The 12824-nt window shown below is 43.6% G+C and overlaps 1 protein-coding gene across 23 annotated transcripts in view; it reads right to left on the bottom strand.

The window, feature by feature from the left end:
- Nucleotides 1-12824, bottom strand: part of NRCAM (neuronal cell adhesion molecule) — a 267353-nt gene that overhangs the window by 23944 nt on the left and 230585 nt on the right. For 15 of the 23 annotated variants that reach the window (XM_078060013.1, XM_078060015.1, XM_078060012.1 and 12 more), the window contains 8 exons: nucleotides 10021-10218; nucleotides 9850-9920; nucleotides 8267-8492; nucleotides 7767-7882; nucleotides 5611-5815; nucleotides 3049-3171; nucleotides 1984-2169; nucleotides 898-933 (listed from right to left, as the gene is read on the bottom strand). In XM_078060013.1, the coding sequence (XP_077916139.1) occupies nucleotides 898-933; nucleotides 1984-2169; nucleotides 3049-3171; nucleotides 5611-5815; nucleotides 7767-7882; nucleotides 8267-8492; nucleotides 9850-9920; nucleotides 10021-10218 (1161 nt within the window). The remainder of the gene's footprint in view (nucleotides 1-897; nucleotides 934-1983; nucleotides 2170-3048; nucleotides 3172-5610; nucleotides 5816-7766; nucleotides 7883-8266; nucleotides 8493-9849; nucleotides 9921-10020; nucleotides 10219-12824) is intronic. The other 8 variants (XM_036084020.2, XM_036084016.2, XM_036084021.2 and 5 more) reach the window with 2 other exon arrangements.

Below are 12824 nucleotides of genomic sequence, written 5' to 3'. Positions count from 1 at the left end.
CTGTTTGTACTCAAGTCTGTCAAAGTTTAAGACCACCCCTGGCCAGGGGGACTCCACAGGAAAACAGTGCCCTGTGGCTGGGACTCCCAGCTCTTGAAAAAGCTAACAGATCAACAATGGCCAAGGGCCAAAGATGGAGGAGGATCTTTGGGACTGCCTCAGGGGGGAAGGCCTATCCCAGTGGATTTAAGCACTGCTCTCCCAACATACCTTCCTCACCCAGAGAACTGAGAGAGACAAAGGAGAACAAAAGTACTCCACTATGCCCCAGGGAAAAGAGATGTGTGCAGTGTGGTGAAGACAGGATGGATTCACACAACTGGGTAGAGCATGCAGGCTGACAGGAAGACTTGCTCAGAGGGATCCTGGTGGGGAGACTGTGGGTTCAGGGCCAGTTAGAGGGCATCACTAAGCCGGAACTCCGAATGCACGGTGTGGTGTCATGTCAGCAAAGAGGACACTGTGTCTACAAGGAGTAGGGCTAAATCAGATGAGAACGGAGAGCTCGGCTGATCCGAGTTCTTACAGGCTGTTTGCAGAACAGGAGGAATATTTCTGAACCCTGAGCATGTGGTGTGGCCACAGAGAGGATGTGTGACAATCCACAGTTTGGGTCCTGTCTGATCCAGCCCCAATCCCGTCATTAAAAGTGAAGATGAGGGTTTGTACCAGGGATGGGTCTTGTGAAGAAGGGTTAGTAGAATTCAGTGTGTGGCTTTCTACTTGTGGAAAAGACTAGACATGAATTTTCAAGCCAAGATCTTCCGAGATCTTCTTTTCTGTTTGGTGTTTCAAAGCTCATTTTATATCTTTTTTTTTTAACCCATGCTGCACTTCGCCATGTTTAACATTGCAAATTTCACACATGTATAAAATCATGCAGATGAATGATTTTACCTTTGCCTGCACCTACATCAGGTGGAGGAATACCAGCTTTAATGAAGGGAAACAGAAATAGGACACTATATAGTTAGATGTAACACACCCATGAGCATGTAAAGCGATATAAAAACACTTATTAAAATGCCAAAGCATGCAAGAAGAATGAAGTGTCCCACATCAGGTACAGGGGACAGAGATATGTTGGTGTCCCCAAGCTTACCCAGCAATCAAATACACACTTTCCTTAAGGTGCATTATCATATTTCCCTCTTATGGAACAAGGCTTAGGGTATTTCAAACCAATTTTTGGGTAGAAATGTCAATTCCTCATGCTAGGGAAGATAATCAAATAAATAACCCTCAAGAAATTCTACGATTTAGTGACATGCAAAATCAGAAAATCTTTTATAAAATTTTTGGACATTTTCATCGAATCGAAATTTTTTCAAAATAGTAAGTCAGGAAGGAAGTATTAATTCCTTTTCTTGATACTCTAATGGGACTATTTTGCTTTCTCTGTACCAGACGGCATACCAAAATACAAAGTCCCGTGCTCAAACACAAAACAAAGGCACTATTTCATTACAGTTTCATATTCCTTGCTAGAAATCCTCAACCAGTATGTGGCCTAGCAAACTACCTTCTGGTGTCTCAAGACCAGAACTAGAATTACATCTATTTATTTGCACATGGATATGTGTGGCGGTGTGCGCATACATGTGTGTATTACATGTATGTGTATGTATGTGTGTGTATGTGTGTACGTGTGTGTATGTATACATGTTAAGTTGTAGACAGGAAAACACATTGCCTTGAACTCTGCGTTCCTGTGTGGCAAAATGCTGTAACTTCCCACTCTCACCTCAACATCTTAATGTCAGTTTAAAAACTTCACACAGACTCGGAAAACAAATATCCAGTAGTTATTCTAACATGAATTAAATAATTGACTTTATAGACGTCAGGATGGGAAATTACAAACAAGTGTTCGCATTAGTTGGGTAAGATGGATCCTCCATGGGAAGAAGGGAAGAGAAGGCATACGCTCAGGTTAAGGACTTCGGTCTCGCGACACTTAAAGTTCGTGCATTTTATACATACCCGTCTTACCTTCATCCACAGCTGTCACTGCCTCCTCTGTTATTTGACTTCCGGATCCTGCTGCTGTTTGTGCATAGAAATAAAACTTATACCGCGTGCTGAAATTTAAATTTTTTAAAGTCCAGCGTGTCTTGTTGGCAGGAATTTTCAGATCCACCAGTGGGCCTAATTCGTGGGTGCTGTTAACTGGCAATAAGAAATAACAGGGAAGTGCATTCCCCATTAATTGCTATAGGAATACTATTACAAATAAATGTGTCAAGCAAAAATGTCACACTTGGATTACATTCCCTGTGTAATCCTCTTCACGCCTTGCCCGACATAACTGTCGTTAGCCGTTTACAGCTTCTACACGATCGCAAAACGGGGGGAAATATAGTCCCCACTCGCTTATAAGTGAGGGGAATTTTACGGCTGAATTCCAATAGCATTTCTTTTCTCTGTGTTTTTGCAGGTGGTGTCATGTACTGATAACCCCAAACCTTGTCCTCAGAGGCCTTGTGCCAAAGGAACCCCTCTTTTTCTGTTTCTTTTTTCTTTTCTTTTCTTTTCTTTTTTTTTTTTTTTTTACCATTTTCTAGTTACAGATAACTAATGCCTACCTAATCTAACAATAGCATCCACCCCATGGTCAAAGGTCTGTAGGATTCTACAGACTGCTTGATTTTCAACAGCATATATGTCTTTAGAAAGTCTGATGTGAAGTTCCTTCTAGAACACCACTTGAAGGTATATGCATATATTCTACAGCACTAAAGAAATAACCAGTTTGTGGGCGCCTGGGTGGCTCAGTTGTTAAACGTCTGCCTTCGGCTCAGGTCATGATCCCGGGGTCCTGGGGTCGAGTCCCACATCGGGCTCCCTGCTCAGCGGGAAGCCTGCTTCTCCCTCTCCCACTCCCCCTGCTTGTGTTCCCTCTCTCACTGTCTGTCTCTCTCTCTGTTAAAAAATAAATAAAATCTTTAAAAAAAAAAAAAGAAAGAACCAGTTTGTATTTTAAGGAAACAGCTAAGTTTTTTTCCTTTTGAAACCATATTCCCCCCTTTTCTTCTCCCAATAACTTACTTGGCTGATACTTTAAGGTGTATTCAGTCAAAATGCCATTCGGGCGGCTCGGTGGGTCCCATTCCAGAGTGAGGGAGTCTAGTGTTGGGTTAACAATCTTCAAAGAGGATGGAGCACTGGGGACTTGGAGTGAGAACAGAGTCAACAGAAGGGTTTTTGGATGTTTCAGTATGTATTCAGGTGACATGCTACACCATGTTCACACCATTCACCAAGGTTTTCTGTAACTCACTCTTGCTCCCGATTCAGCCAAAAATACACTACCAGAAACCCGTGATGAGAAACCATCCAGCTATTCTCGTCCTCTTTTTTCTCATCATTTCCATTTAGACTCATTAAAGCCATCCTCCAAAATACATAAAGACTTTGCCTTTAGATGAATCCAAACCAATATTTTTAAAGGAGATGGTACTTGTTTTGTGAATGGTGTCTTAATAAATGCAAACTGGTGAAACTATTCTAACCAGACCTTTGGGTAGATGCAGCTGTGTTCTGGGCTATTAAGAACTGTTTTCTCCAACAAATCAGGTGTCTCCAAACAGCCAGAACACGCTGCCTGCTGGGCTCTGGGCATGAGCCAGCCTGCCCAGGTGCAGAGTGGTTCTTATCTGGAGAGCTGACAGACGCCCAGAATCTCGTGGTGATGGACAAAAGCTGTGGTGCTGGCAGATCCCCCCCCCCACTCTGGGGACAAACTGCAGGGTGTCAGGTCCTCTGTGGCTGAGGCTGGCCATATGTGACCAGAGGACACATGCCTGGTCTTCTTTTATTCACTTCCTCATGAGGATGATGGATGGAGGCAGCTCTTCCTCACGGTCGCTAGCTCTTCTACACACCCACCATATTTCCTAGGCCCATTAATGGCACCCCTGTCTCTCCTGTCACTCTAGCCAGAAACCAAGGAGTCAACCCGAATTTCTCCCTCTGCCTCATTTCCTCCATCTCCTGGGACACTACATCCTATCAATTTCACCTCGTACATCTCAACCATATCCATTCCCTACTCTCCTCTCTACCACTGCCCCACATGAGGCCCTCAGTGGCCTGTGCCTGAGTCTTGGCACATAGTTCTCAGCTTCCCTAAGCCACTCCTCCCAGAATCTGACGATAGCCAAAAACCCTCCCCGGAGAAGTAAACACATATTGCATATAAAGTTTGGGGGTTCATGGGCGCCTGGGTGGCTCAGTCGTTAAGCGTCTGCCTTCAGCTCAGGTCATGATACCAAGGTCCTGGGATCGAGCCCCACACTGGGCTCCCTGCTCCACGGGAAGCCTGCTTCTCCCTCTTCCACTCCCCCTGCTTGTGTTCCCTCTCTTGCTGTCTCTCTCTCTGTCAAAAAATAAATAAAATCTTTAAAAAATAAAAAAAATAAAGTTAGGGGGTTCATGGAGCTCTCTAAACCCATTCACTGACCCCCTAGGAGACTACAGTCCTCAGGTTAAGAGCCTCTGGCTTATAGGTTAATACCCATAGCATGTAAGACCATCCATGGTATGGGTCCTCCCTTGCTCACCTTCCTCTCTTTCCTCACCATTCCTGGCTACATGACTTATAGTTCCTTGAGGGAGCCATATTGTTTCATACCATCATGTCTGTGGACATATTACTTCCTCTCTTCTTTATCCTTTAATTCGCTGGTCATCTCTACCATGACACCTTCCCTGAACCATCTCAAGGAGCAGTGAGGTTTCACTAGTGAAAGCCTCAAGAGGAAGAAGCCTTTAACCTCTGAAGGAGCAACAGACCGAGGACAAGCAATTGCCATAGGATGGGAGTGGGACACAGGATGACCCTCAGAGGATGTTAGGCAGGTACCAACATCATGAGCCCTTCAAAGGAGCCAGGACCCAGTTTGTCTGTGAACTACTTGTATCAAAAAGACCTAAGGAATCCACAGAAGTTATTTGGCTCATTTTTAATACGGGCTTGAAGCAAAATTCAAATGGGTGAATCCTTATCTTTCTTACTCTACTGTCCCTCTCTCCCTCATCTGCTAGGCTCTGTGTCCCTGTGTCCAAATGCCTTGTGCCCCACCCCTGCATCGATGGATATTTGATCCTTCTTCCCCCTCCCCTTGCAATGGCCCCTTCTTGCAATGCTTTTCCTTTTCTTCCCAACCCATTTTGTCAAGACTTCCAACCTTCTACCTCATCTCAACTTCAGCAGAAATGATGAAGATGCACCGGGAGAGAAGTAAACTACGACTGACAGGATTATTTTTCTTCCCAGGTGCTTTTCTTAGGCTATCACATCAGTGCTCATGCTTTTCAGATGAAGGAACTGAGGCTTAGAGAAGTTACAGAACTCCCTGCAGGTCAGAAAGTTAATGACCCAAATAAACATCAAATTAGCAAGGTTTCTGACAGCGTGACTAAGTGGGGAGAAAAACTTAAGTCAGGAGAGGACGGCTTGGGGCAGCATTTTGCGTTGTGAAGCCTCCCACGTACCCTCGGGCCACATACGAGCTGACAGGATGCCAGCTTTGTGGGGCCCCTTCTGTAATGCAAAGCATCTCAGGATGCGCCATATGTTCTAGGATCTCAGTCACGTCCGCCCCCTACCTCCTTCTGGAGTATTAAAGACTCTGTCGGGGCTGGCCGGGCCCTCCCCTTTCCCGTTGACCACGCGGACGTTCAGCGTGTAGTGGCTGAAGGGCTCCAGCCCAGGCAGCATGCCGTGAGTCTTGCTGCCCTGGAAAGTGAGGATCTTCTTCTCAAGGTGGCGTCTGTTTCTCTTAGACGAACTCTGCGCCTTCCAGTAGTAAATCTGAAAGAGCACGGGCAAAAGTCAGGGACAGGTAAGGGAGCAAACAAGCTTCCTCCTGCTCACGAGATTCAAGTCTTACGGCTGTATCCTAGATAACGTCCTTGGTGCATTTTAGAAGATTCCTGGCAAAACTGAGAGATATTGATTATGAGGCAAGACAGTAGAAACCCAAACATAATGAGGGAAATGGAATTGAGAATATGTGATGCAGCTGGGCTATAGACTACCGGGTTGGAGGAGCGTGAGTGAAATAAATGGAACAGCATGACACCCACGCAGATCTCTCTAGAACATAAGGGAATGGAAGATGATGGAACGATTGAAGCGTCTTACTTATATAAAATATTCTGAAAACAAAAATTACTGGCCAGTATTTACATACTCCTCCAGAGCGAATACAATGTCATGCACAATATATCATTTAGTTTAATCCTAAAAGCCACAATGAAGCTTTTATTATTATTATTTCTTTAGCACAGATGAACCCCGGACCTCTGAGTGGCTTGCCCCCAGCCACTGGGCAATCAAAAACCACAGTGGATCCTCCACGCCAAGTCTAGGGCTTTCTCACTAAGCCAAACTGCATCACTTCATTAATAAATACTTTTATTTTTGGTATTAAATGGCAGGCACAGGTTTTGGAAAGATGGGTAAGCGAAGGGTTGATTACTTTTGGCTAAAAATCCAGAATTGCTGTTTAATAAGTGCTCTTAAATTCTCCTTAGAAGCTTAAAGAGAAGTCAACATATATACAGAATCTGGCAATGTTAGAGAAAAAAACCCCAACACGGAATATGATGCAGTACCAAAAGTGATCTCTAGGGGTCAGTTTTAATGACCCAGAGCCGTGACTTTCTTTGTGGGTGCAAAACCAGTTCCTGGCACATCCATCACAAATCTCTACGCATCAGTCTTTCCATGTTTCCCAAGAACAAAGATAAATGATGGTCATAAGAATGACCCTGTTGGTATTATGCTGAGCGAAATAAGTCAAACAGAGAAAGACATGTATCATATGACCTCACTGATATGAGGAATTCTTAATCTCAGGAAACAAACTGAGGGTTGCTGGAGTGGGGGGTGGGGTGGGAGGGATGGGGTGACTGGGTGATGGACACTGGGGAGGGTATGCGTTCTGGTAAGCGCTGTGAATTGTGCAAGACTGTTGAATCTCAGATCTGTACCTCTGAAACAAATAATGCAATATATGATAAGAAAGAAAAAAAGAAGAAGAAGAATGTAGCAGGAGGGGAAGAATGAAGGGGGGGAAATCGGAGGGGGAGAAGAACCATGAGAGACGATGGACTCTGAAAAACAAACTGAGGGTTCTAGAGGGGAGGGGTGTGGGAGGATGGGTTAGCCTGGTGATGGGTATTGAGGAGGGCACGTTCTGCATGGAGCACTGGGTGTTATGCACAAACAATGAATCATGGAACACTATATCTAAAACTAATGATGTAATGTATGGGGATTAACATAACAATAAAAAAAAATTAAAAAAAAAAAAAAAGAATGACCCTGTTGGGACTCTATAGTTTGAAGTATAATCTGAATGATTTTTTAAAAAATGCCTACATTATTTTCAGGACAATTTTGTGTGTTTAACACATGTGGTCAGTATTGCTTTAAAGCTAGGTGCATTTGGTTGTATTTTCATTTCTTAAACACTAGTTTTCCCCATTTTGTGCCTCTGTTAATTGTTTAGTTGGAAGAATTTTAGGCCATCTGTGGGAAAAATAGAGAAAAAGTTTCTTACCCCCTCCGCCCCCCCACCCCCACTTTGGATGCAGTGAGGTTTTGCTTCTGCTCTAGCTGGGGTTCTTGAAACATGGCCTGTCTGAGGTGATAAACCAGATGAACTCTCAAGGCCTCCGACCAAGAGAAGTGCATGTGGCATTCGCTGAGGGCCTGTTCCTACAGAAAAAACGCAAAAAAATCTCCCTTCACTTGCCCGATAGCCTTGCAGGTGTCCTCGGATACTTTTCAGAGGTACGGGGTCCCAGTGCACCTCAGCTAAGGTACTGTTCACCACGTTCACATGCACATTTCCGGGAGCCACCATTGGGACTAGGGAAAAACAGGAAAGGGGGCAGAAGTAAAAATGTTATTTTGCAATTTCATGCAAAAATGCCACTAACAATTTTGGCTTGAAGTATGACCCAGCTTTATTCTATGGATTATCAAGGATTGAGAGTAGATTTTTTTTTTTTTGGTATCTGTTCATCTGACTTGGTGAGAATAATGTATCTTTTTAAAAGTAACGACACTTGACATTCTGAACCTATTTTTTACATAGCAGGCTGTTTGCATTGAGGAATGTTCAGTAAAATAACTGCCACCTCCGTCCCTCCCAGTCTACGCACCCCCTGGACATGGCCTTGGCTTGCACCTTAGTAAGTCTGTGTTGCTGGTATAAAGGAAAGTATCACTGAAACAGCATCGAACACTTACGGTCTTCTCCAGAATGCCCCATGACCACGGCTGGCTCTGGAGCAAACCCCACGTCATTCAGGGCCTGCACTTTTATCAGGTATGGAACGAAGGTCGGTGTGCCCGAGACAATATATTTGGATACATTTGCCACCACCACAGACGTCCATTCATCGTCGCCATCTTTCTGGCGCCAGCTCACTTTGTACTGAAGGCCTGGCCCGTTAGATTCGAAACCATTCAAGGGCTGTAAGAAAAGCCAAATAATCAGAGCTTATAAAACAGACAGATTGAGCAACCTTTTCCCCGGAACACCAAATGCAATTCCCAGACTTAAGGAAAGTGAGCACTGAAATGTTAAAATGCGAGCTATAAACAATGTCTTCCAGGGACCTTTTATCTTTTTTTTTTTTTTTATTCGTGCTGAGATTCAAAGCTTGTTTGGGATCAACATTTCAAAGGTTGTTAATTTCTATCTTGAAGTTGTACATACTACATAAGCCTCTCAAACTGGCTCCACAGTCAAGGGTGGGTGACTTAGAGCATTTCAGTTACATAGTTTCCTTTATATATCCCTGTCTGTGTGACAGTACATCATTCTCTATTTTACTTAGAGCCAGAAGCTTGTGAACCGCTTCTTTCTTTATTAAAAAAAAAAAAAAAAAAGTTGGCTTGTCGGAGCGCCTGGCCGGCTCTGTCGGAGGATCGTGCGACTCTTGATCTCGGGGTTGTGGGTTCGAGCCCCACAGTGGGTGTAGAGAGTACTTAAAATAAAATCTTAAAAAAAATTGGCTTGTCAGTCTATCCTGTTTTACATGTTGGTATGTATATAAATATGTATGAGTATGTATGCATATAAGTGTGCATGAATAGGTCTATTAAAATAAGTTTTAAAATCACCCAAATGAATATGTTAATTTTCCAAATCCAGAAAATATGGATAAACCAGAAAAAAGAGAGAGAAAAGCAGAGGCAGAAGAAGAAGCTGACTACTTGGAATAACTTGGTACATATCTTCTAGATGGTTCTCTATGATGATAATAATACCAGCTAGCATTTGTTGAGCACATATATGTGCTAGGCACTGTTCTAGGGGCTATATGTATTTATTCCTTTAATTGTGTGAGGTGGTTCTATGACTTGTCCCATCATACAGATACATAATGGTGATGTTAAGCAACTGGCTTAAAGTCACACCGTGAGTGGCAAAGCTGGGATTTGCATCCATTCATTTGGGTTCCAAGGATTAAGCTTTTAACTGCTACACAATAATATCTCTTCAAGAAAGAGATGTAATATATATTTTTTCCCAAAATGGATGAAATGGGATTTTAATACAGACATTGTTTGTAGAGAGAGAAAGAGAGAGCACGCAAGTGGGAGGGGGGAGGACAGAGGGAGAGGGAGAATCGCAAGCAGCCCCTCGACACAGGGTTCAATCTCACGACCCTGAAACCATGACTAGAGCCGAAATCAAGAGTCAGAAGCTTAACCAACTGAGCCACCCAGACGCCCCAATACAGACATTGTTTAAAAACACCTTTTTTTTTTTTTTCCACTCTAAGATACACTGAGAAAAGCTGAAGGCTTCATGCTGAGCTCACCTTCCAGGTAATCACCAAATTATCAGGCTCTGATCCCAGTCCTTCCACAGCTGTGGGATTTGTATCAGGTTCTGGAAGTTAAGCAGCCACATATGTGTAAGTTTGGGTCTTTTTTTTTAAACAGTGGAAAACTTTTCTACTTCATTTCCTGTCACAGAAGGCTCACTTTACCTGCGGCTTTAGTCAAATACTGTTCAGATGCCTCACTGGGCAAGCTCCTCCCGAGGCTGTTCACGGCCATTACTCTGAAGGAGTAGTTCACGTAAGGCGACAGCTTCAGCTGGGCTGTGGTCTGCATTCCAGAAACCTCGGTTTGGAGGTGCCACAGCCCTGCCTCGTGCATTGCATCTTCATATTCAATGATGAATTCTGGCCACGACACACACACACAGAACCCAAGACAGTGAGGTCAGCCACCCCAGGGTACGTTCGAGGATAACGAACAGAACAATCTAACAAGAGTAGCTGAACATTGGTTATTTCACTTTCAAGAAAAATTCTGTAAGAACATTTTGATTTAAGAGTTCTATCAGTATCCTCAATATTTAAGCACACCCAATAATATTTAGTATTCTTTCTCTAGCATGCTGAGTTGAGTTACTTAAATCTGTTTAGAAGTGGTCTCCATATCCTTAGGAAAGTTTCAATATATGAAAAGATGGTTAGGGTTTCTTTTTTTTTTTTTTTTTTCATAACAGGAGAAATTAAAGATCAGGAGATACTACTTTCCACTAAACAGACTGGCAGCAATCAAAAGTTCAACATACTTTATTGACTATTACACAGGGAAACAAGCATTCTCCTACGTTCTTCCTGGGAAGTGTAAATTGGCACAACTTCTATAGAGGACAATTTAGAACATCTCACAATATTCAGCTCAAATATCCTTTGATTGAGAAATGATACTCCTACCAATTTATTTTGAATAAATGTGCTCATGCATATGCTCAGAGGCACATGAAAAAGAAGCCACATTACAGCACTGTTTGCAGCCGAAACAAGCTAATTGCAAACAACCTAAATGTTCAGCACCAGGACACTGATCAAATAAATTATGGTGTATCTGACACAGTGGAATATTCTGCGGCTGTAAAAACTGAAGGGGGCTACTCCATATGCCACCAAAATGGAATGATTTCTGAACTGCATTGTTAAGTGTAACCAAGTAGGGTAGAGAACAGTATAGAACACTTGGGTAAGAGCACAAAGATGGACTGTAACATACACACACACCTATATGCTTGAATATACATGTATTGCCTCCTGGAGAATACACACTGACAACACTGGGGTCTTGGAGAAAGTGGGAGTTAGAGATAGGAGGAAGACTTACTTTTCAGTGCATACCCTTTTGCATCTACTAAAAATTTGTGGCATGTACATGGTTTACCCCCATAAAAAAAGAGGTATTTAGATATTTACTAATTGCCTATAATGTGCCCATGTACCATGATGTGAATTACAGATACAAAGGCGAAGTAGCAATGCTCTGTGTTGCAGTGCTCCGAAGCTAAGTAGCTCGAGTTCGCCTTTCAAACTCCATTCACTGGCTGGTGATCTCCAGTCCCATAAACTGGTGACTTGCACATTTCTCTCGGCAGCCCCTGCCTCTCCCTTGAACTGCACACTTGGACAGCTCATTGACTCAACAACTCCATCTGCTTCTCTCTGACAGCATGACACACTGGTTACTGCCAGGAGTGATCCCGATCTTCCTCCCCTGCTGGCAGTGACAACTCAGCTCAAAACCTTGAAGCCCGTCTTAGATCCCCTCTTTGTTTCCTACTCTCCATAGTTTTGTTGGCTGTACCTTTAAAACATGCAAAATCTGACCACTGTTCAGCACCTCCGTCCCTCTCGGCCCTAACCCAAGCCACGGTTCTCTCTCTCTCTCTCTCGTGTGAATCACTGCAAAACCTCCCAACTCACGAGTTCCCAGATTTTCTCAGCTCATGGTGCACGTAGCATCTCAGTAATTTTCTTCATGGTTCCCCTAGGCCAAAAGAAATATCTAACACTTCCACGTAAGTAGTTAGGTCCATACAACTTAATAAATTTTCATGTCTTCACAACTTAAAACCTATTCGGCACTGCACAGCTTCTCAAACCTTGTTAAGACACCACCTTCCTCATTCCCTGTTACACACTGATGTTCATGCGGTCCTTGCTTTTTACCACAGCAAGGGCTTTGCAGGCACAGCATCATCACAATATGGTACCGCAATATCGTGTGGGAACCGTAAGCTGTCTTGAGCTCGTACTTTATGTGGCGTCTGACAGATGTGACTGTTTTTTAAACATCAAAATTGAAAAGTCAAAAACTTAAAACATATCCCAAGGCACCCTTGTGAGTTTGCTGAGGTTCTACAGGGTACTTCACAGAGAACTGTGGTCCTACCTGGTCTCCCTGCTTCCCCTCTTGTTCTTCTATAGACCATTTTCACTTTTTTTTTTTAAAAAGATTTATTTATTTGAGTGAGAGAGAGACAGAGAGCACGCATGAACGGGAGGGGCAGAGGGAGAAAGAATCTCAAGCAGACTCTGCACTCAGCACGGAGCCCAACACGGGGCTCAATCTCATCACCCTGAGATCATGACCTGAGCTGAAACCAAGAGTCTGACACTCAACCGACTGTGCCACCCAGGAGCCCCTAGACCATTTTCAATAGAATAGCCAGAGTGATCCATTAATCACTCCTCTATTTAATTCCCTCCAATGACTTCCAACACTTACAATGGCCTACAAGGCCTGCCCAGTTCACACTCTACCCCTTAGCTGCTGCAGGAGCTCAGGAAGAGCGTGGCCTCATGTGCACACACTGCAGCAGATCCTTGGGGAAGGGGCAGCAGAAGGAGCCTGCTGTCACCACTCCTTGTGGCGGGTTCTCTTCTGAAGGGAGATCTAAGTAGTGTGTGTGTGTGTGTGTTCTACATATATATGCATATACAATGTGTACTGCATTTTACATATATAT

This window comes from Halichoerus grypus, chromosome 12, assembly GCF_964656455.1.
Source record: "Halichoerus grypus chromosome 12, mHalGry1.hap1.1, whole genome shotgun sequence".
NCBI lineage: Eukaryota > Metazoa > Chordata > Mammalia > Carnivora > Phocidae > Halichoerus > Halichoerus grypus.
This window is presented reverse-complemented; position numbering and strand designations above follow the sequence as displayed.